Source organism: Chenopodium quinoa, unplaced genomic scaffold, assembly GCF_001683475.1.
Source record: "Chenopodium quinoa cultivar QQ74 unplaced genomic scaffold, ASM168347v1, whole genome shotgun sequence".
Classification (NCBI taxonomy): Eukaryota; Viridiplantae; Streptophyta; class Magnoliopsida; order Caryophyllales; family Amaranthaceae; genus Chenopodium; species Chenopodium quinoa.
This window is the reverse complement of record NW_018743285.1, coordinates 1,583,963-1,608,183: the sequence shown is the minus strand read 5'-3', so window position 1 is coordinate 1,608,183 and position 24,221 is coordinate 1,583,963. Positions and strand designations below refer to the sequence as shown.

General features: G+C 34.1%; 1 protein-coding gene and 1 long non-coding RNA gene across 2 annotated transcripts; both read right to left on the bottom strand.

Annotated features, from left to right (window-relative positions):
* Positions 1-1,509: 1,509 nt before the first annotated feature.
* On the bottom strand, positions 1,510-4,809 carry LOC110735681. The gene is made up of 3 exons (XR_002514151.1): positions 4,149-4,809; positions 3,894-4,033; positions 1,510-3,818 (listed from the first exon to the last, which is right to left on the bottom strand). It is a non-coding gene; the product is annotated as an uncharacterized LOC110735681 (long non-coding RNA).
* A 1,661-nt stretch (positions 4,810-6,470) lies between these two features.
* LOC110735680 (protein S-acyltransferase 8-like) lies at positions 6,471-17,481 on the bottom strand. The gene is made up of 5 exons (XM_021915867.1): positions 16,700-17,481; positions 9,934-10,119; positions 9,357-9,659; positions 9,012-9,245; positions 6,471-7,409 (listed from the first exon to the last, which is right to left on the bottom strand). The coding sequence occupies exons 1-5, from the start codon at positions 16,736-16,738 to the stop codon at positions 6,933-6,935; spliced, it is 1,239 nt and encodes a 412-aa protein (XP_021771559.1). The 5' UTR covers positions 16,739-17,481; the 3' UTR covers positions 6,471-6,932.
* Between the last annotated feature and the right edge of the window lie 6,740 nt (positions 17,482-24,221).

Below are 24,221 nucleotides of genomic sequence, written 5' to 3'. Positions count from 1 at the left end.
GGTGCTTTATGCGCTTAAGGTGTTTCTACATCGAGGAAGTTTTAAAAGGGTTCAACATTAAATCAGATGTGGTCACTAATTATTTAAGAATTAAATTGGAATATTTGATTACTTGAATGATTCATGTTGGCTGATTGTGTTGAATGATTGAGAGTGATCACCAAGTTTAAAATGTGTAAACAACGTAAAGTGAAAGAGGTTGCGCACCAAAACTCTCAAAACGTATATACCTTGAGTATGAACATATGGAGGGAGTTATGCGACATTATATTTGTATATAAATTTATTGATATAAAGAATCTTTAGTTTCGGAGTTTATACAAGTTGTGTCTCTAATTGAATTTCCTATAGGACTTGCCTTGATAGCATCTTAGATGGCTGGCTCGACCAGAGCGGACGGCGGTCAGGGCTTGACTCCACTTCTTCCCTCCTGCTAGTAATTGTTTTCATTTCTTTGTTGTATCTTTTATTTCTAATACATATACGAAGTACAACTATGTTGTTACCTTAATTTAGGAAAAAAAATTAATTACGATACAACATTTTTGTTAGTTCACTACACATGAATAAGTTTGGATGATGCATTATCCTCTATTTCAAGCCTAGCTAATTATTGGGCATATATATATTGATATGAATAAGGAAATTTTGCGAAAAACTACCATTTAAATGATGAGTTTTGAGAACAACTACCATTTAAAAAAAAAAAATTAGAAAAGACTACCATAAAAACATAAAAAGTTTGAGTAGCACTACCTTGACAATTTTTCCGGCTAGAATCCACAATTGTGGGGCCACCATTTAGTAGATAGGTGGTCGCCGGAGACAACTAATAATAATAACAACTAATAAAATAATAATTCTAACAACGCACAACTAATAATAATAACAACTAATATGATAATAATAATAATAATTCTAACAATACACAACATAATAATAGCAAACACAAGTAATTATAATAACAAACACAACTAATATATAATCAAAATAATAATAATAATAACAAATACATGAAATTCAAAACCAAAAAGAAAATAATAATTCGAAATTCCCTAGTATGTTCGAAAAAACTAGGCGTTTCTGCCTAGGTTTTTCGAAATTTATGGGCGTTTTCCTAGGTATTTTGAAAACAAAACAATTAAATAATCGTACCGATTCTGTACGGTCCGACGAGCCTCCGGCGAGCAACGTTAGTGGTGATTCCGTCTTTCGACGTCTTCCATGAGATCCAACGAATTAGGTTTTGCAAAATTTAAATTATTTGTTTGATTTTGAAAATTACGGTAGTTGGTGGTTAAACGTGATCATTGGTGGCCGGTGAACACTAGAGAGAACGGTTAAAATTTTTGTGTAGGGTAAAAGTGTTAAGTTTAGGTAAAAATAATTATATTTATAATAAGGCTACTTACGTCATTTTAGGTTATTTTGCGGGCATTAGTTAGAGATTCGAGAGCGACGTTTAGCTTTCCACTTTTGTAATTGAGTAGTAGTTTATGTCAATTAGTGTTTTTTTTTTTTTTTTTGGCGGGATGTCAACTAGTGTTGAAATTTCATAATTTCAATAAATACTGTAAAAATAATGTTATAAATTTGGACTATTATTAAACTCAAAAATAATTTTCAACAATTTTAAGTCCTTAATAAAAGTCCAAAGTCACTAATAATATTATATATCTTAAAAACTCAAATTTGGAATTCTCATTTCGAGAAACACGTGATAACGTTCAGGCAACAAGCTTGAAGAGCATCATACATAACTACTCTTATGCTTCGTATCAAAGATATAAGAGAGTATATAACAGAATATTTAAAAAGAGCGACAAAATAAGAATATAAAAAAACACCCGAACACGTATGTACTCCCTATAAAAAAGATCATATGAATGGAATTTTATGATATAACAAAATTAGAGACATAGAATGAGAGGCTTTTTACTTGGAAAGGACAAAGTAAGACCTCAAAATATCAATAGATTTTTGATAGTAACGTTTGTAAAATTGAATAATCTCTAAACCCCCACAAATGATGATTGGATAAATGAAGAGAGTTTGATGTGTTACTCATGGAATGCTACTACTTGCCTTTTCGAGAATCTAGGATTTTTGGATATTATTCTTATTGCTTTTTTATTTATGGGATATTAATTAATTTATTTATATCCACAATTATTTATTTATGAAGTATTTTTTTTTACCCTTTTTTGGTTTCTTTTTAGTATGAGATCTCAAGTTGTAGTCTTTATTACTTACAAGTGTGTGTTCAAAGGTTGAATGTTGATTTTCCGTACTAGTGGGCGCTTCAATTGAAAACTACTTATTTTGACAAAATTTTGTTTTGCTCTTTCGAATGTTGACCAACGTATTATTAGTTTCGGCTAGTTTTGCTTACATATTCGATTAGGGTAAACATACCTTGTATGAATAGCAATTTTCAAATAGTAGTTTTTGCAAATTCGATATCTGTTAGCTATGGTACCTTTGAGGACTTTCAAAGGATTGGAATGTTAAGTCGTTGAATTAGGTTGACTTGTTAATACATTTTGCTAAAAGAGCTCAAATAATTGTCACCTCAATTGAATTTACGTTAATAAAAAGGCAAATTAAAAGCACCTGTAATTAAACTGACTAACAAATGTGCCACTTGCCCTGAAAAATACTTATGCTGACGAGTAGGAATTTAGGTATAAATTGTCCAAATATATGAATAATTAGACTAACTCAATTAGGTTTAAGATAGGATAGAGTCCGATTTAGTGAGATCTCAATCGGATTTGGCATGGTCCTCATCCATCCTGAACATTACGTGACAATTCTCAACTAAATACTTATATTATGTCACATCGATCAATTTGATTTGATCTCTTACAACTATGGAGGAGAAATTATATCAAATTTATAGCAATTATGAATTTAACTTGTTTCCAATTTGATCTCTAACAATAAATGATTAGCTAGAGCACCTCAATTCCCCCTTGAATTGGTTTCTTACCGAGCTTTCAATAACTCCCCAAACTCCAATCACGAAGATAGTATGTTTTACAACTGTAAACTCACCAATTCTCGCTCAACAATGGAAAATTAAATGGAAATGTTAGAATATATACACACAGCCCCGTTTCTGAGATTTTAGTGGCCCGAGGCAAAGATATAAATTGGGGCCCTATTGGAAACACAAGGTTCAAGTCTCTTATGGGTCCTTTTTCAATTAATTTGTCATCAATTGGAAACACAAGGTTCAAGTCTCTTATGGGTCCTTTTTCAATTAATTTGTCATCAATTGGAAACACAAGGTTCAAGTCTCTTATGGGTCCTTTTTCAATTAAAATATCCCTCCCTTTATTGTCAAGATTACCCCAATTATTAGGATCATAAAAATCGAAAGGAGGGACTATTTGTTCATCAATGCCTATATTATTAACATTGGATGCATTTGGTGCATCCATTGGTTCTTTCATATGAGTCGCATTCTCATTCGGGTCATTGGCATTATTAACATTGTTTAAGTCCTCATTAGCTTATTCATGATTTTCATTTTCCCCCAATTCATGAGATGACTTGTCTACTTGTACTATTTTAGTAAAAATTTTGTCAATGGAACCCTTTTGAGATTCTATTAACTCTTCAGCTCTTTTTGTTTTTTTCCTCTTATCATTACCAGATAAATATCTTCTAGGCAACATTATATGAAATAATGAAAATTAATAAAAGTATAAAAAAGAGCAAAAACACCTTATAATTGAAGATTTAACACCAAATTCTGCTCAATGCCTCAATTTGAACAATTGCATTCCAAATAATATCTCAAATCTGAAATTCTGAAAATACAGTACATGTTATACACTAGTATTTTTAGGAAAATCAATTTATCAAACAAATAAGAATATAATTACCGTTGAAAATCAACCAATTAATCTGAAACTCGGAAGTCGGAAGCCATTGTTTCACCAAGGAACCAAACTCAACCAATTAATTGAATTTTTTTTCCCAATTTTTTTCCCCAACTTCTGATTGTTCTTCAACTCGGAAACAGCTATAAAAATTAAAAAAAAAAAAAATAGATGAGATACTTTGATGAATTAAGGAGTATATGCAAGTATTATATATAATTAGGCAAAATCCCGTTGAAAATTGATGAGCAAAATTACCGTTTTTGATCGTTTTCCTCTTCAATTGAATCTCGATTCTCGAAACAACCCCAATTCATCTGACTGAAATTGAAAATTGTATACAAATACATCTTGGGGATTAGATTGAAGATTGAACGTTTTTTTTTGGAGAAATCAAATTACTTTGGAAAGAGAATATTATGGCCGAAAATTAGGGGAAAGAAGTTGAGGAGATTGTCTGAATATTAGGAAAGAAATCGTTTCTTTGAATATCTTAATTTATGATTTTAGGGATTTGCATTTGAAAGTCAGGGGAAAGAAAAATACGCTTCTTTAAAGTTTTTTTTTTTTTTAATTTTTTTTTATTTATTTAGGGCCTTCAAACTTCAGTCCTTCATTTCAGCAACGTGGGCTTTTTTTTTGGGGGGCCCAGGGCGGTCGCCCCAGTTGCCCTGGGCCAGCGATGGGGCTGTATACACATTGAATCAATTTTCCCCTTTGAACAACCATCACGGGATAGTATTTGTTATGTGGGCTTTTTGGTTTTGTTTTCATGGACCTATCTTCGTCCTATTCTGTTACTAGTTTTGGGAGTACTATATAAGCTCTTTGGGGTTTAACATATATCCACTATTTTACAATTTGTACAATTTTAACGATCAATAAACACTATCTACTCACCTATCCATCGACGTGGCTAACTTATCATCAGCAAATCACGTACAAAAATGTTTTCTTGTTTGTTGATTTGTTAATCTTTTGTTTTTCTATCATAACAACATACAACCTTTATCTTTAATAATTATTGATGAAGTCTAAATAGATCAATCCAACTATGTGGGCCAAGAACCAATAGATGTCCACTAGAAATCAAAGAGGATTAGCTATTTACCTAATAATTAATATCCTTTTTAGGCATAGATTTGGACAAGTGGAAATAAAGGATTACTTTAAGCTTTGTTTATTTTGAAGTAAATAAATAGAGACATAAGCCTAACGCTAATAATAATACTTACCAAATTAGAGAAACAATACAAAAAATGGTCTACCCTTATTACCTAAGGTTCTACGAGAAATGACCTAAACCAAACCTATACTTAGAATTTGAACAGATTAAGTGAACCGTGGCTAAAACCAACCTTTGAGTTGGCAACTTCTCTTTCGATGCATGATTCTGTATAGTCCCTACACATTGATTGTGTGTAAAGTCTATCCGTTTTTGAGGGAATTTCTTGGCCTTTTGGGTATTAAAAACAAAAAATCCCATTTTAATTTCTATTCTAGAAGGTTAAATGAACAAGGTAAAACACCAAGAGTCCAAGATATGTTTTATCACATAAAACAAACACAATCACTAATAAAATGTTGACTCACTTGGTAACAAGATTCTTACTTAAATTTTAAAAGTCTGAAATTCGATTCCTAGACAGTGAGCTGAGGCCTAAGGGTAAGGATGGCAAAATTAAAAGGGACACTATCATGTAAATATATTGAGGTTCTTCACAACAAATTACTCTATAAATTCATGATCAATAATATAAATTTTTCTTGTTTCAAAAAAAATATATTATAAATTTTTCTCTTTTTCGTAAAAAGAATGCCACATATAGGACTTGAATATCAATATTATGTACTCCATACTTCATAATTCGTATCATTTATTATTTACCAAATGAATTGATTGTTTTGTATTCCGTATTTGTATTTTCTTTTTTTTCTTTTTTTTAATTTTTTTTCCCGAGCTTATGAACCTAGAGTTTAATATTTTTTTTTCTTTTTTCCTTTATTCTTTTTCTATGGAGTGTGGAAGAAGACCACCTAAAATATGTCATATTTGCCATTTCACCTGTAAGAATAATGCACGATGTGGCAAATACTTAACAAAGGCTTTGTAACTGCTTAAAAAAATTCAACCTAAGACTTATATGCAAATTGTTAATACATTCTAGACGCCCTATAACTAAAGTGGGGCACTTACCGGGCCATGCCCAGTGTCATGCCGAGCACATGCCGAAGTTTGATAAGCAGGTCCGAAAATAATTTGGCCCACATGTCATACCAACATGTCACCTTAATAATCGTTAATTGTTTTGTTAATTTAATTGAATTAAATTGAGTAGGATGGCACGTAGCCAGCCTGTAATGCTTGTGTTAGACTTGTGTCAAATTTCGAAAATAATGTCCATACATGGTGAATGCCCACGATTGTGTTTCTAGTGCCGTCTCACCGGTAGTATTACGGCCCCGACAAGGTTTATCTGGGATAGAAAGCGCGGTGGCAATAAATGCTTGTAATTTTTTAAAAAGTCAGTAAGATAACACAGTATCTCCAGTTTGATTATACCACCCAAATACAGCAAATTAGTTAATCTATGGCACTCTTCTGGCTGTGGCTGCTGCTACACAGAAGCTACAAAGTTTTGATAAAAATAATAATAATGCTTCGACCACAAACATAAACAGAAGGTACAAAGCATAGAGTTCGCATACCAATTACAAAATTTCATCCAACAAATTCGTATTTACAAAAGAATTACCAGCAAGGCCGATATGATCCCTGTTAAGGCAACAGACCATGTCAAAACTATATCTTTCTAGATCTCACACATGATTCTATTCACTACTGCTTCGGATATAATGTCAAAAAACTTGATGCAATAAGATACAACTTGAAGGATGAAATCCCAAGGCTGAGACTGAGGGGCAGGGGCTGTGCTGTAAGAGACACTAACCAATGGGGGTCAGATTGTTAAATCCCAGAGATCAAATGTACAAAACTATATCAACTTCCATCAATCACGATTTCATATTAGAAGCGCAGCATTATCCTTCATGCGCATGTCTTGCTGAGACATCAGGTGCAATTTCCCAGCTCTCACTTCTACCCCAACTAGAGTGCCGGATATCTGCACGAATCGGAGCAGTATGATAATCCGAGCGGACTGAACTCACATAAGATTCACCCTCTGAACTATTATGAAGTACATGATTTCCTCCGCTGCGTATAGTATCCTCTATATCTTCAACATTGCGGCGCTGTGAAATCTTTAGCAGATCTCCCCCAAAGTCCAAGTCATCTTCTACCTTGGTACGCTGGTCACCTGTATCATCCACAGGTTCATTTTCCGGTGTGGTACGCAGAGGTGGCGGCCGTGGTACCTCTTCCTCGACAAAAGCCCGAAACTTGTTTCTTGATGGTTTGATCTTTGAGAATAACACTTCAGCAAAATTATTGAAACACCCTCTATTGTAGACATTGAGCCTGCTGTCAGTTCTATAACGGAAGTTCTCATATGTCGTCTGATGGAGATATAAATTAAAGTACATCAGGTGACAAGAAGCAGTGACCATTTGATAAGGGGGGAAAGAACAAACAAACAAACGAAGTACCAATATCGAGAAATGCAAGATAATATATGCATCATAAACAAAATCGAAAAATACAGATGGCATAGCTGATCCACAAGATAAATCACAAAAAACCAATCAGACAAATTGCTCACATTTGAACTTTATATTTTAAAGATCAGCAAATCACTAATAAAAGACTCCAAGTCGAGTAAATCTCCAACATTAGAGCCCTCAATCTTATTTAATTATAATAAATCAGGAGAGAAAGAAAGTTACGTGCTATGGGGACATATGAAGTACCACATGTTAATCATTATCCAGTTTGTTCCAACCATATTACCAAGAATCCTCATTCGGTGGAATTTTTGAATACAGAATCCTTCTCCCTCAACCTAATCAAGTATAAGCTTTCTTTGTAGTTCAAAAGTTGACTATTCACTCTAAATTCAGAACCTTCAAAGTTGCCACAATCAACTTATTTCTATGCAAATGAATCCACTTCAGGACATCAAACTCATTCACTAGGAGATGAACATAACGATCAAGTAAATAGCAGGACGGCACTATCACGACTAAAGGCAAGGAGTCCTATTATCTATCATCTTCTAATTATTCTTGCTCAAATATAACTCAAAACACCAGCTAAAAGCGGTTCCTTTCATGCTTATTAGCTTCTTTAACAAAAATGAAACTTGTGTTTTTAAAAAGAAGGCCACTTCAACACTCACCCCCCCCCCCCCACCCCAAAAAAAATATTGGACTCATTAACTTGAAGAGAAAATTAAATTGGAATAAAAGGACTTTGTTACTCGACTCTTTGATTTGCCTCATCATACATGATACACACAACTTTCCGAAATATCAAATACACTAAGACAAACCCTTTGTAACAAAAATTGTTGTTCATTTTTTTTTTTTTTTTATTATTTATTATTATCTATTTATAGAAGAAACAAATAACCCAGAAATGGTCTAGTAAACCAATAACAAATTGTTGTGATACACTTTAGAGCAACATCTAAGTTTTAGGTATCCAAAAAAATATTCATAGAGTTAATGACTTCAAAGCAACTAAAAAAACATTGGCAAAGAGATAAGGAACCAAGATGAGACAACACAATGTATATCTTTCCCAAAACCCATGCACGTGTATAGGTGAAGAAAAAGTGCTTCCTCTAGTATCTAAAATTTCACCTACATATCTGTTTAAGTTATAAGGAACGATAGAAGCAAGAATATATTTTCTCATAATCATCTCTAAACATTACCATGAATTATACAGATAGCCTCTAAGAAAAACCCACAGAGCCAATGCAACTAGTACGACTGAGCTTAGTTGGTTACACCTAACAACTGAAGGGGCTTGGGGATGAATAAGCAGCACTTCAAACAGACAACATTAAGAGTTAACATGACAGAATATAAAAGCAACCAGTGACTAGAACATTCAAAATATATTAAGAAGAATAAGAATTTGGGTGGGGAAAGGGTGGATGAAAAGAAACACAAATGTATTGCTCCAAAAAAAAATACTCTGCTAACATGACGGACCTGATTTGAACTGATAAGGTACAAATGGAAGCCAGTGAGTCCACCGACAAACCATAAAGATATAAAACAATAAGCCATAAGGACTACTGATGCTGGAGAATCTTTCATTGCTTTCCAAACAGTATAATGGTTGTCATTCATCAGAACCTTCATATAGAAGGCTGAAATGGCAAACACATAAATGCACAGTAGAGTAGCTGACGACACAAAGAGAAAGAAAAACCGGTAGTTGCGCTGCAAGAAAAACAAAAATATCAAAGATAAGTAGGTAACCAAATTAGGCATGTATAAGGTTAATCACATAGCACAGTATACCAAGTAGAAAGACAGTAGAAAAAAAATTACCAAACCAATACATTGGCCAACCCAAGGGCAATGGTGGTCAAAACGCTCCACACAGTTGTTGCATATTGAGCAATGAGAGCAACGCGGGGGTCGATAAAGCATACATGTGTCGCAATACTTTACCCTCACTGGAATTCCATTAACCATAACTTCTTTTGTCCGAGGAAACTGAAGGCCTGGTGTTTGTCTTCCACCAGTCTCAACAACAGAAGAGTCATAACGGAATTCTTCCTCTGGTGGATGTGAATTACGTGGTACAATCCCTGGATCCCTCGTAGAAGTACGCAACAGAAGAAGTAATACCTTTTATAAATAGCAACGAATATAACATAAGTAACGCATCTATAAATAGAAGAAACAGGCCATAAATAAATTGAAGAAATACGGATTGTGCATCACACATTCATGAGACAGGCAAAAGACTATGGCAAAAAAAAAAAAAAAAAAAGAACATACTTTTGATGGTAAGCAATCTATTAAATCTAACCAAGTATATGAAGACTTGGGCAACATGTAAAAGTTATATATGCAAACATTAAACATAAAAGCCAAAAATAAGGTCCATCAAAAGTCTTACACATATTGTAAAAATAATGGCTACCACCATGATTGCATATCCAGCATTATATGAAGCAAATTGGTGACGGAGGTGCCATGCTACAAATATACAAAAGACGACACTTGGAACAGTGATCAGCAATACGGTGATAAGTAGTGATTTAGCATCTGGCCCTAGGATTACTCGTCCATCGCAAAGAAATATCTGCAAATGTCAGTAGAAGATTAAAACACTAAAATTTTCACTAAATACAACTAGAAAACAAACAGGAAGTCAGGAATCACAAGTAACCAGGTAATAGAACATACTTTTGTTAACTCCCGGAGGGGTTAAGAAGAAGGAAAACTAAACACATTAGATTATCAGTGCAAGAAAAGCAGGTTAGTGACCCAACAAAATCCCTCTGGAGGACAGGCAACCATGCTTAGGTTTTATGAGGGGCCACTACAAAAACAGATAAAATGAAACAAAAATACAGCCATTTCCAAGCTAGGAAATTTATTTCATTCTATTCGTTATCTGTTAGTAGTCAGATTAGAGCTAGGAGTTCTGTTACATTCTATTCACTTATTATCAATTATAGCATGTAATGCTAGCTCACATTGTACAATATACCTCTTGGCCAAAACTCCCAAGCATCTTTTACAATTTCTATATTTGGTATTTAATAAAATATTTCTTATTTAGTCACAAAGAATGCTTTAATACGTAGGCACCAAATTTGCGGGAAACAAAGCAGCTCAACTATCACTCCATCCAACTAACATGTTACTCTGCTGGACAAAAGTAATATCCTTTGTATAGGACCTTTGTATACTTCAATGGGTGATTGAGTATCAGCCACAGCATGCTTATACTATTTTACTGACTGATGCATTTCTTAAAATCAAATTTTTGAATATGATTGGACTATGTTGGAGAGCTGGGAACATAATAAACAGCATGAAAAATATCTCTCTAAATCAAAGCAACTAAATATGTTCACTGTCACAAATAGATATAGGTCAAATTATACGTATAATTCCTAGTGGGCCAGTAGATATCAGAACAGTGTTGAATTAATTAAGCAAGGAAGCAATAATGGAGTCTTTCAGAAAACATCTTTCTTATCATCCTGAAGAAAGAATAATCAAGAACTCAGTTATACACAAAGAAAATTGATACAAGCATAAGTCCTATTACGTCCTATTCTCTTCAACTGACTATTCCTAAAATGAAATTTATTTATACTGACTCAACTAATTAAGACTATTTTGCTGATTAAAACTGACTCTTACTGGCTCTCTAGTAGTCTAAAGTTTTTGTTTGTATTGTTAAAACTAATTCATGCTGAGTGCTGATCAAGCTGCAGTTTTATGATTGAAACAAAACTGATTTACGATTCAAACACATTTAAAATATAAAAATTTTAAGCTAAAGGGAACAGAGCCTTATAGCTAAACGGTCTAGAAGAAATGAGCAAGTAAGGGCAAATATTAAGAGTCAGTCATTAAATCAGTGCAACCACCAACTTTTCCCATACAGGCAGTACTTGCAGGGCCAGACATGAAAAGAGAAACTTCAAGCATAACTCATGATATGGTCAGTTAATCAGTTCCTCTTCAATCCTAGGGCAGCTATTGGCAGAATCCATCTCGCAATGTACTCCAACATTTCATAATTTAGACATCTTGGCAATATCTTCTAATCAATAATATTGCTCCAACTCAAACTCTAACTAAACTAATGAAGCAATAAGCTGCAACTGAATCAATTTACCCCAGAAATCTTGAAATAAATTTAAGCTCATTTAGTAAACAAATCCAGATATAACTAGAGAAAAACATTGCAATTCAGACCAAGTTAAGTGTCAATATAACCAAGAGGAAACAGGTCAGCTGTAAAGGACCCTAAAAAATTAACTTATTTTGTTTTTCCACTATTATGATCGTTTTCTGGAATAAAAACACATCAGTATGCCACGCACTTTTTAAACGCTTCTATCATAGGTTATTCCAAACTAGTTTGACGGCCAAGATGTAGTTCAGGTGAGACTCATTTGCGTTAACGGTATAGGAAGGGAGAACGCAGAAAATGATAAATGATCAGCAAAAGAGAGTAAAAAAGCTAGAAGAAAGGCAATCTAAAAGAATAGCATACCTACAACCACACAGAATCATATGCAAACCATAGAGGGAAAAAACAGCATAATCATAATTTTAGAACGCAAAACGTAGGTTTGTCTCCCTACCTTCCATTTCACCCAAAACAAAAAAAAAAAAAAAAAAAAAAAAAAAAAAAAAAAGGAATAGATCAAAACAAAACTTGATGCACGTCCATCTTTGTTCTAAATCCTATGTGCAATACGAATCCTGAAAGCTTCTAGAAAAAGTGTTATTTCAAAAATCTATCATGAGATCCTTAGTTAAAGCCGCGTTAGATATTAATAAAATAAAGATACAGTAAAATTCCAAGACACATTTAATCCAATATAGAAGCAAGAATAGCTCAACAAAGTCCTTGTATCCCCAACACAAGTTTCATCATCAACAGTCTCCAATTCCCAACTCAAACACCGTTGCACCAAAAGGTTAGAAAACTTCTAGCTTTACGTGGAAAAAGCAAAATGACAAATGCAAAACATTAAGAGTGGGGATGGGCACAGGGATGTGAAACAGGAAAATTGTAGATTTTAATGATACAGGTATGTCAAGGACACGAAGAAATATAACAGTATCAAACAAGTAAAATTATGGGAAGTTTGAGGAGTAAAGAACAACAAATATCCTATGCATCAAGACTTCAGGCATAAAATGAATGTCTAAATCTGCAAATGGAAATGAAATATGGGTCACTATAAGGAAAATTTTGTATCTAATATATGTGATTTAGAGAATATCAGTAAAGGACAAGGAGTCCACTGGAAATCCAATGGATGAAAACAGCAAATGTCACACTCTGCATTCTTTCTTATTCAAAAAAAAACATCAAGCGTCACTAAAATACAATACAACCCAAAAACTGGGAAATGTTACTATTTATGAAGGAAAGTTATAATTCAAATGTAAAAATTAGTAACAAATTTTTACCCTAGATATAAAGGAAGAAAATGTACGCACCCAAATTAGGTCATTCAAAATAGGTCTTAATAGTTACAAGTAGCTAGGGGTGTCCATTATTCAGATCAAAACCGAAATCCAATCCAATACAATCCAAACCGAATTATCAATTCGGATCGGATCCAAACTTTAAATCGGATCGGATCGGATTGAAATTTTTTGAAAATTCGGATATTAGGATCAGATTGGATTGACCTTGTTTGGATCCAAAAAAAACCGAATTAACCGAAATATGAAACCATGCTTTTACAAATAAGGATTGTTTATATTAATCATGTAAAATTATGTTGATAAGTACATTAATATAAATTATGTAAAACAATGTTTTCAAAACTATGTATTAATCATGTACAACTATGTTTTCAAGACTAAAATTTTTATAATTGCATTTTTATTTTCGTAATAACTTTAGGCCCTAAAAATTTACAATGTATTTTAATTCGGATTTTCAGATTGGATTCAAATAACCAAATCTTAATTCGGATTGGATCGGATTGGATTGATGAGAAATTCCGATCGGATTGGATTTGAAGATTAAAAACCGAATTTTATTTCGGATCGGATTGGATTTGGCCTAAATCCAAACCGAAAACCGAATAGACACCCCTACAAGTAGCCACCCTTTGCAATGAGAAAGGGACCGGAAGAAAAGCCAAGGACCAAATTTCCTTATAGACGTTAAGTACTAAGAGGCTCCTCATTGATAGCTTCCTATAAGCTCTTCATTGTAATTTATCCAAGGGAAGGAGATTTCCTTGGTTAATTTGTCTCTGTCTATGATGCTGCAAAATTGCAGGTTGCTTTTTCTGCATTAGCCTTGACCTTAAGCGCTATGACCCTCACAAAGACTCCAGTGATGCAGACAGCACTAGTAAAGGAGGATGTAGAAAGGATAATAACAGTTTCAGTATCAAAAGCAACAATGGTTGCAAACAACAGAAGTGCACTTTATTTTTATAATCGATACAGGGTAAGTGTGGGAAAGGACATGGCATAATTTTTATAATTTGGTCATATTGCTTATTAACAGTATGAAAATTTCTAGAATTACCTTAATTGGCTCTACATGAAACAATATGTAGCTGTCCTTCAAGGGTCAGGATACTCAGGAGATTGGCTGGGGAAAGTGGGAAAACTAAAGAACTGACACATTGGCCAATTGCACATTTAAAAACATTAACCAAATAAAACTCACACTACAATAAAATAAAATAAATTTTAAAAAAAACAGACACGCAGGGTACTACATAAAGGTGGCTAAATGCACAATAAATTGAAAATGCTGCTGAATTCCACTAATAAAGTAGCCAAGAAATAGTAATAAAACAAAAGAAAAAACAACAAACAGCACACGTCTGTAATACTCTAATACAGTTTAGCCAAATCAAGGACTTCACCTCACCTGCATAAATTTTTCCTTCCACTACATAGAAAAGTTCAAATAAGGCACACATACATGACCACACTGGCAAGTAGCCAGTCCCAAGTTCAATATTATAAACAAAAATATAATAGTTGACTAGTTTTAAGTAAATTTTTAAAAGGAAAGAAAAAACATCCTTTACTTTAGCACTCCCAAAATCAAAGAAAGAATGACAAACAGCAAAGGTAAAAAAAATTGTGAATATAGCCAATAAATACAATTTGCATCCTCATTTCAACACATCAACACCTGTTTCTTATACAGTTATACGCAATTCCTTTTAAAACCAAGGGATGTTAAAACAGATTATAAGACTTAAACGGCAGCCTACAGCAACCACAGAAGAAACAGATTAAGCAGCATATTAAACACCTTCGGAAAGCAATACTCCCCTCTACCCTAACGAAATGAGGGGGAAAATAAGGGGGTGGGGAGAACATAACGTAACAGCTTTTATACAAACAAAAAAAAATACTAATCCTATCTTTATTAAATTGTTCCCTGAGAAACACGACAATAAAGAAGGTGTACAGCAAACCATTTTATGAATAGATCATAATAAACTTTTTGCTAGAGTTCATATAAACTAATAAAGGCTACTGATGCATAGACCTTGATTAGACCCAACAACAGCAGAATCCATGGAGGTAGTATTCTTTACTTTCCTTTTTCTTTTCTTTTTTTTTCTTAAGATAAGGATCTCCAAGTGAAGTCTTTCCTTTTATTATTTCATTTCAGACAGAACCGTTGAATTCATTAGATTTAATATGGATCACTTTACCAAAAAAAAAATGCTATCTTTGTTTTCATTTTTTTCAATCCTCCATCATCTCTATCGAGAGTCTATATTTGTCTATGACTTTGCCTGATCAGAAATGACAGTAGTCATTGTACTCCGTATCATTTTCTTTTCTGTGGCTACAATTCAATATCGAGGAAAACATACCATTAATATCCTCTCCCTTGGCTCATTTTTGCACGCGACTTTTAATACTCTAGGTTCAAGATCAAATTCTAGGGTAGCCATGCAAAATGAAGTCTAATCCATCAAAGATCACAGAGATATATGAGGCTCTTAGTTTTCCGTTAACAGTACAAAAAAACAGTCCAACAAGGTTATAAATATAGATGAAAAGGATATAGATACTTATAAACCAAATTCCAACAATAAGGGCAAAAAAGGTAATATTTGGCATCTATCACCAAACGAGATTCTTAACTCAAATCTTTATTCAAAGAAAATCCAATAAAAATTCAAATACATCTGAAAGCAAATAACCTCTGCTTAAGGAAAAAAGAAAATTATCCGTGTGAACCCCCTCGTTCATCAAGGGCACGTAAGAGTATAAGCCGGAAACTACCACAATAGAGTAAAAGATTTATGAAACTAGTTTCTCAGACTAGTCTCTCTTCCACTAGATCAACAGACAATTAAAAAATCTACAAATAGGAGATTTGAACAAATTAGTCGCCAATTTCCCAAAAGCATGCTACTTCACTATGAATGGGCAATTGTGCAAATACCAAAATAAGTCGAGTGTTTCCATGCTGAAGGGTAAACACACACACGATAAAAAGCAACATTGCTCATTAGACGCAATTTAACAAGTCCATTCAATGAAATGGACCAACGAATATTCGACATTAATATATAGCTCCAAAGCACCATATGTCACATTTTTTAATGCTAAAGCAATTTCAATATGCTTGCTAATTCATCACCAATACTATGTATCACCCCAATCCTGAATCTTCGACAAGATTCTACCACCCGAGAAATCTACCTATACTGTTAAAACTAGTAATTCCCATGACGAACCAATTAAGAAGATATTTAGCAACACTAGAACCCCAAATTCAAAAGCCCCAACTCCAAAATTACAACCCTAAGCAGCACTGTAACCCACGTGTTCATATCCAATTTCTCATGAAAGACAGAAAGAGAAAAACCCACCATACTTCTCACTAAAAAGTACAACAAACCCAATAATTGTTAACATTAACATACCATTCAAAGCAATATACACCCAAATTCAAATTCAAATTCAAATTCATGCCCAATTTACATCGAAGAAATAAAAAAAATCAGCAAAATTCTAACAAAATGCCCAAAAAAAATTACAACAAACCCACTAATTTCTACCATTACATGAAAATTAAAGCATAGAAAATCCAACAAAAGACAAAAATAAAAAATGAAACATAAAATCAAATATGAAGAGCTATAACCTAACAAAACGCTTAAAAGATGCAGAATTCTTACATTGCTGCCTTTCCAAAGTTGATAAACGCGCTTCTCCATGAGAAAAATCAGAAATTATCAAAGAAACCCCTCTTTCTCTTCCTCTTCTTCTCTCTGCTACAGCTTGAAAGTTGAAATTACACCCATATCAAAACAAAATCAACACAATTTCCCCTCTCTTTCCCAGAAAAATAGGAGAGAGAAAGAGAGGAAAAATGGTGATCGGAGAGAGAAAATGGCGGCGTCGGGAAATTGAAAAAGGTGGGTGTTGTTGTTGGTGGTTGTGGTGGAGGAAGAGAGAGAAAGAGAGGAGGGGTAATGGTGGTAATTATGCAAATGAACACAGAGCACCCCAAAACAAAGCCCAAGAAATTTACACTATATTTTTGTATTTTACCAATGCTTACTTTTCGTCATTAATTCATCAATTTTAGTAATTTTTACCTTTCATTTTTGTTTTTTTTAATAGAAGCAGCATCGGTTTCTTATACGGTTTGCCTCATAATTCTTGGGTTTTTTTTTGGGTGTGAGGTGTGGCTCATCTCATGTTCTCATACAATGTAAGTGGTTTTCAGGTTTGGCCGATTGTCCGAGTTATTGTATGAACATTATATTTGTCTATTTGTTGCGTACAGAAATTATTTATATAAGAGAGTCACTAGATATATGGTAATTGATAGACTGTAATTATGATAGAAAGTGAGATTTATAGTTATAAAGTCGGTAGCCGATCAATTAAAACAAGTAATAATGGACCGTATTCTATAAAGTAACTATGTATTATACTTATATATTTGAGAGATAGAGAGATAGAAAGAGAGGATGTGTTTTCAATGATTAAGATAGAGAGAGGGTAGAAGGAGCAATAAATAAGGGAATAAAAAAATAAAAATAAAAAGGCTTATTATCTCATTCGGGAGACGTTTGCTATCTCGTGTGCCCTTTGTACCTTGTTGTCCAACCTACAGGATAGTATAGTTTCAAAAGTCATGGCCTACCTTTTGAATATCCTTCACCGTTCAACGATTAATTAGAGATTTTTCTTGTGTTATTAGAAACTAACAAGGACATGTACGCCTGAGAGTCTGAGTAGACCAAAACTTACTGCATACCTTGTGTAAGGGCCCAATAAAGAGCATGTAAACAAGGCAAAGTCTCAACATGAAAAGTAGAGGTAGCGAGTGCATGGTTCCCATCAAAGATCAAAGAAAACACTCAATGCTCCTAAGCCAGGGGTAAAACGAACCATTGATTAATATACACCAATAGGAATGACTTATAATGAAGCTTTAGACTACCTCCATGGCCAAGGTTTCATTGATCTCATTAGTCCAATCCAAGATCAAGTGCCTAAGAGACGGTCTCCTAATTGGAATCCAAAAACCTATTGCAAATACCATCGTGGTAACGATCACACTACTAAAGAATGCTTCACCCTCAAGAATCACATTCAAGACCTCATTGATTCGAATTAACTTTATGTTCCTCCGAGCAACAAGAAAGCCAAGTGATGATAAACACAAAGCACGAGGCGGGCTTCAACAACAAGATTTCATGATTCTTTTTCTTATTCTTGTTTTCCCATTTCCCTCAATAAGTCTAGCATAGGCACCCTTCATCTTTTTCATAGATTTATTTCATAAGTTTGTTTTTACCCTTTCCAATTTCAATAAAATGAGCATTTATTTCCCTGCATATGATCATTGCATTTCATTCGCAAAAAAAATAATTCCATAATCCATACCAAACTAAGCACAAGGTATACCAATGATTTGAGGCACCTCTTATAGCCACATCATATCACCTTTACCCTTTTCATTCATTACATAATCCTTTCTTGATAAACCACTTTGAGCCTCGCCTAACGATTGACCTTTCTTTCTTCTTACCCACATCTACCTAACCTTGAGATGGGATGGTGTGCAACTTATGCAATTTTTAAAGCCAAGTACAAAAGCTTGAGTGATTTTTACCAAAGTCCTAAAATTCCTAAAGCAGATTGAAATAAACTTGTGCAAAGGGCAAGTGTTCCAATGTCTTTGATATGAATATGTCTCGGATTGCGTCTCTTATCGAGTGCTCGGTACCGTGCCTGAGAAACATGAATGCCAAGTCAGTGATAGACCGCATGATCGGAATTGTCCGCACTTATCCAAAGAAGATTCAAATACAAATCTTAAATTCAAAAGCAAAAACAAGTTCAAAAGTGAGAACCTCAAGCATACAAATATCAAGATTCAAATGCAAGATCGCGCACCTTGAGGGCTTATTTTGGGTCTTGAGCCTTTATCCTTTCTTCTTGAACCTTTAGCCTAATCCCGTTACAACCCTTAAAAGACCTCATTGAGGTGTACACACACTTGTGCGAGGTTCGGCTAGAGCTATGTTCGGCCGCCTGATTCGTAACGGATATGTGGTCAACCTCACATAGAGGTGTGGCCGAAATAATTATTCATCACATATTCATGCATGATCATATCAAGGGATATCCAATACTCATCCCTATCCATTTAGAGCTAGACTTGGGGGCTTAATCCCTACTTCATTAACCTACCTAGCCTAAGAGTCACCATCATTTGACTCTTCTCAAAATATTTTCTACACCCTTAGCTTTTGCAGCCTAACTTTAGTGTCTCTCTCACACACATCACAAATACATAGCCAAATAATCCTTCCCTTAAGAACCCGTTGTCATGAAATCTTGATACAACTCTAAAGCATGCCTTGTCATTTGAGAATCACTCATTATCATAATCATCATTGCATCACAAAGCATGAGGTACTTAGCCTCCGAGCCTAAGTTGCCCAAATATTTTCATCATCAACTGAGATAGTCTAGGATGCTACAATCCTTGCACCATGAGATACAACGATTAATGAATACACTTGATTAAGCTCATTCAACAAGCATCATCACTCGACCTTTTCGTCCTTTTTTTCCTTTTGGAGAAGTTTAAAAACTTCGTTTTTTACCGACACTTCACCCCTTTTCATTTTCACCTACCTTCATTCATTTTCATGTCTTTCTTTTTGGGAGAAAGTCAGTACCCTCCACAAAAATGACAGAAATTTTTTGCTTTTTCTGCATTTTCGAATCGCAGGAGAATAATCACAACACAATGCACACACAAGTCATGCACATTGAGTCATATCATGTCACCACATCGAGTTGAGTCTACACTCTATGCACATGAGTCAAGCACTTTAATTAATGACGTGTCAAAACACATCGAGTCAATTTGAGTACAGTGAGTCACACAATGAGTCAAGTACACCAAGTCTTGGGTCAACCCCAAGAAAACCACCCGCAAAGTCCTTTGGCAAAATTTGATTTTACTGGATACACCTATTCATCGAAGCTTCTGTTCGCAGCCAATCGAACACTCTCACCATTCGTCACCAATTCAACAAAGCTCCTGTTCGCAGCCAATCGAACACTCTCACCATTTATCTTTCAAAGCTCTTTTGTCTAGAGACGAGCGGACATTTCTCAAAAGCTCTTTTGTTCAGAGACGCATGGACATTTCCTTTCAAAAAGCTCTTTGGTTCAGAGACGCGTGAACATTCTTTTCAAAACTCTTTTGTTTAGAGACGCGTGGACATTTCCTTTCAAAAAGCTCTTTTTCTTAGAGACGCATGAACAATCTTTTCAAAGCTCTTTTGTTCAAAGACGCGTGGACATTTCATTCAAGCTCTTTTGTTCAGAGACAAGTGAACATTCCTTGAGTAAGCTGTTGTTCAAAGACAAGTGAACATTCCTTAAGTGAGCTCTTGTTAAGAGGCAAGTGGACAATTCCTTTAAGAGCTCTTTGGTTTAGAGACGCGTGGACACATTGACAGTGCTACCTGAGAATGAGGAGGTTGTCACCCGATTTGAGAAGATGGCTAAAAGTGAATCAAAACAACTTTGATTCAACAAAACGTCACCAAGAGACGTGTGCTCGGCAAACCCAGATACGCGTTTCTTTCCCTTAACTCCTTTATTTGTGGAATTGATGCTTTCTGCAGATATCGGCATTAAAAAGGATAATTTAGGATCACAGAACGTTCTTAATCATCCTTCGTCCTTATCGACTTAATTTGACTAGCGTTTTTAAAACGTACGTTTCTCCAAAGTCAGTCAAAGTGGGGGCTTTTGTAGACACCTGGTTGTGTCTCCCAAAAAAAATCAAACCCAGTGACAAGTACCTTTCACATCTTTAAATAACGAGTTCGGTAAAGAGTTGAAGAGCCTCGTGAAGTTTCCTTAAGCCTTGACCATATTTCCAAACTTACCTAAAATATTTTAATCCAAAATCATTTATTTCATGTCCTTAAAATCATTCATTTCGTGTCCAACTCATAAAAACGTCCAAACTAAATTATTTTGGTCCATACTCTCAGTACAATTATTGCTTAGTTGGATGGGTTTTGAAAAGAGATTTCCAACAATATATTATAAGCCTAAATCCGACTTAAAACGAATAAGTTATGGCCAAAATACTAAACCGAGCCTAGGTACACCTTAGCTACGACCCAATGGTTATATGGAGTCCAATTATCTTATTTAGGCCCTATATGATCACATTTCCAATCCTAAATCAGTTAGAAACTTCTAGAATCCTCTAGAAGGTTCTAATCTATCCTTCCCGAAAAGATAAAGATCAAAGAATTTCGAGATTGAATAAAACTTCTTATAAATAGTTGGATATGAAGATGTCCCGAAATCTTCTGCAAACACAATTCCATTAGAAATCAAACTCCGTACGACTTTAATATCTTTTAGAACCAGGGCGCAACGCCAGAACCATCACACAGCGATAGTCCTGATGCGGCGCGTCAGCTCCCAGCGCGGCATGACAGTTTTGTCGCGTCGCGTCAAAAGTTGTTCTATTCTGTCTTGGACTCTCTTTTTTCTCTATAAATAGAGGTCGTTTTCCCTGTTTTCGGATCAGCTAGAACGATCAATCATAAGCCACAATTAGCTACAACCATCTAGCTCCAGTCATCATCAACAATCCTTCTCAAACACCAATGTTCTTAGCCTTAGCCTAAACACATCCTTGATACTCTTTTAAATCAGTCACAATACCTCCTTTGCGAGATTCGAATACTCTAAGCCATACTCGACGTTGCCTTTGACCTCGACGTGAAAGGTTGCTATTTCTGAGGGTTTGGTCCCAAATCTATATTTCAATTCATATTTGATTTATTTACTTTATTGATTTAACTTTTTTGAAGTTTACTAACGTGTGTATTATTTTGATAGCAAGAAGGTTAATGTATCAAAGTAAGTAATTCGATTACTTAATTATTCTTTTGATTTTGGAGTAGAAATCATGTTTAGGATGATTTCTAGTATCATGTTTAGGATGTTATTATGATTGCTAGTATCATGTTTAGGATAACGCTTTGATTTTATTATTAGTGACATGCTAGCATTTGTTATTAATCCGTTTAGTATCATGCCTAGGATCTTACTACTAACAATGCACTAACAATGTTTTTTATGATGATGATTGTTATATTAATCATATGTTGCTTGATTATTCATGATTTATTGTTATTGCTTGATCACGGCATCACCGAAAGGATCGAAACCACATTCGTAGGCCGATAATTTTTCCGACGCCCTTTTTTGCAGGTTTAAAGAGAATTTGTACTTGAAATCATGCCTAATAAAATAATTAATAATTTAATTTAGGTTAATATGATTTAAATTCAAGTGATCACCAATAATAAATTTGATTGTGCATGAATAATCAACCAACGTAGATTAAACAGGTTTAGGATTAACTTGATGTATGTATGTTGATCGAAAAGCACACATGAATATCAAAAGAATTGAGTAAAGGCCTATTTAGGGCGGGTTTGGCTTCTCTTAGGTCAAATTCGTACCATCATCCCCGAACATCTAGTCATGGTTCCGGACCACTATGGAGTTAGCAATCCTGTGATTGTGAATGGGGTGTAACCTTCACACTCGTGAACGGTTTACAAGTTCCTAAAACTTGTTGGCGACTCTTTTTCTCTAGCTTATTTTCCTTAGATCGCCACCATGCTTAAAAACATGAATCACATGCAGGGCAGAGTTAAAATTCCCTACAGTACTCCTACTCCATACCGCAATAATCACATGTGATATCAATTTACATACCATGGCGAGATAAATTGGGATTTCACCAAAATTCCACATAAGCCAACTTTCACAAAAAGATACACCATTTTGGAGGAATGCCAATATTAATTTAAAAAAGTTTTGCATCGACCTGGAAAATTGGTTTCGGATTGCTACTAATTTTTAGCTTGTTGAGAGTTCATTGATGAGGTAGGGTTATAAATGTTATCTCTAAATTCAGTTTATTTATAAATCATGATTATTATAACATAATGAAAATGATTGAAATTATCTAATTTGCTCATAAATTGGCAATTATGACTTGATGTATGTATGGCAATTTCAATTAATGTTGTTAAATGTTGGTTGAATTTTTTGATCCTAAGTTGCATGTATATTTTATCTTATGTGGAGCTAAATATATGAGACAGTTTTTATTTAAGTTATTATTAAATTTTGTTTGATTTATGTCATTTTTCATAAAAAAAATTATGTCAAATAAGGCAATTTTTAGTTATGATAATATTGATATGTTTGTTGAATGTATTTTGATTTTTTTTTTTATGGAACGAATTTTGATTAATCTTTTGTCCTTATTAAAATGACAATATTAATATGTACAAAGAGGCTATCACCAAAGGTATATCTAATATCTCTAAGAGGCTAGCTATTAGAGTATCTTCAATGGTATACAAATAGGGACTTGTTTGCAAATTAACTAAAATTGCAAGCATGTAGCTTACCATTGAAGTGGAAAATTGATGTAGCTAGATTAAGCAACGTTGTTCAAACAAGCTACGTTGCTTGATTTTTCAAAGGTAAAATCATCCACTTAAATATCACGTGTGTATAATAAAAACTTATTTATTTATTTATTTTCTTCCAAACTACATTATGCTACAATTAACCATTGGAGCACTTTGTAGCTATAAAATATACTAGCTTTTGGCAAGGTAAGCAACAAAGTGTTGTAGCTTACCATTAGAGATGCTCTTCTTGTAAAAAAAAAAAAAAATTGAGATGCTCTTAGCTTATTATTTAATTTATTAATATATTATTTTCATCTTAATTACTAATTAACTTTTAACATTATCTTTTTAGCAAGTTTTTTTCAACCAAATTAGCTTAGTTGCATATTCTTGCTCTAGTAGCTAGGAAATATGTAAAATTGCAAGCAAGTCCCTAGTTACAACCATTTAACTTGCTCTTAGAGAGAAAACTTATAACACATCTCCACAATTTTAAGATTTCATTGGTTTCGCATGTACTCATGTAGTAATCAAGGAGTGGTACTCCTTCTGTAAAAAAAATGCTCTCCATTGAAACCCACAAGAGTTTGGATGCGAATAACAATCTGCTGCAGAACATGACCAAATCGTTCGATCAAATAAAAAACCTAAATGAAAAATCAATCATTTAATCTTCACCAATCAAATTGATGAATAA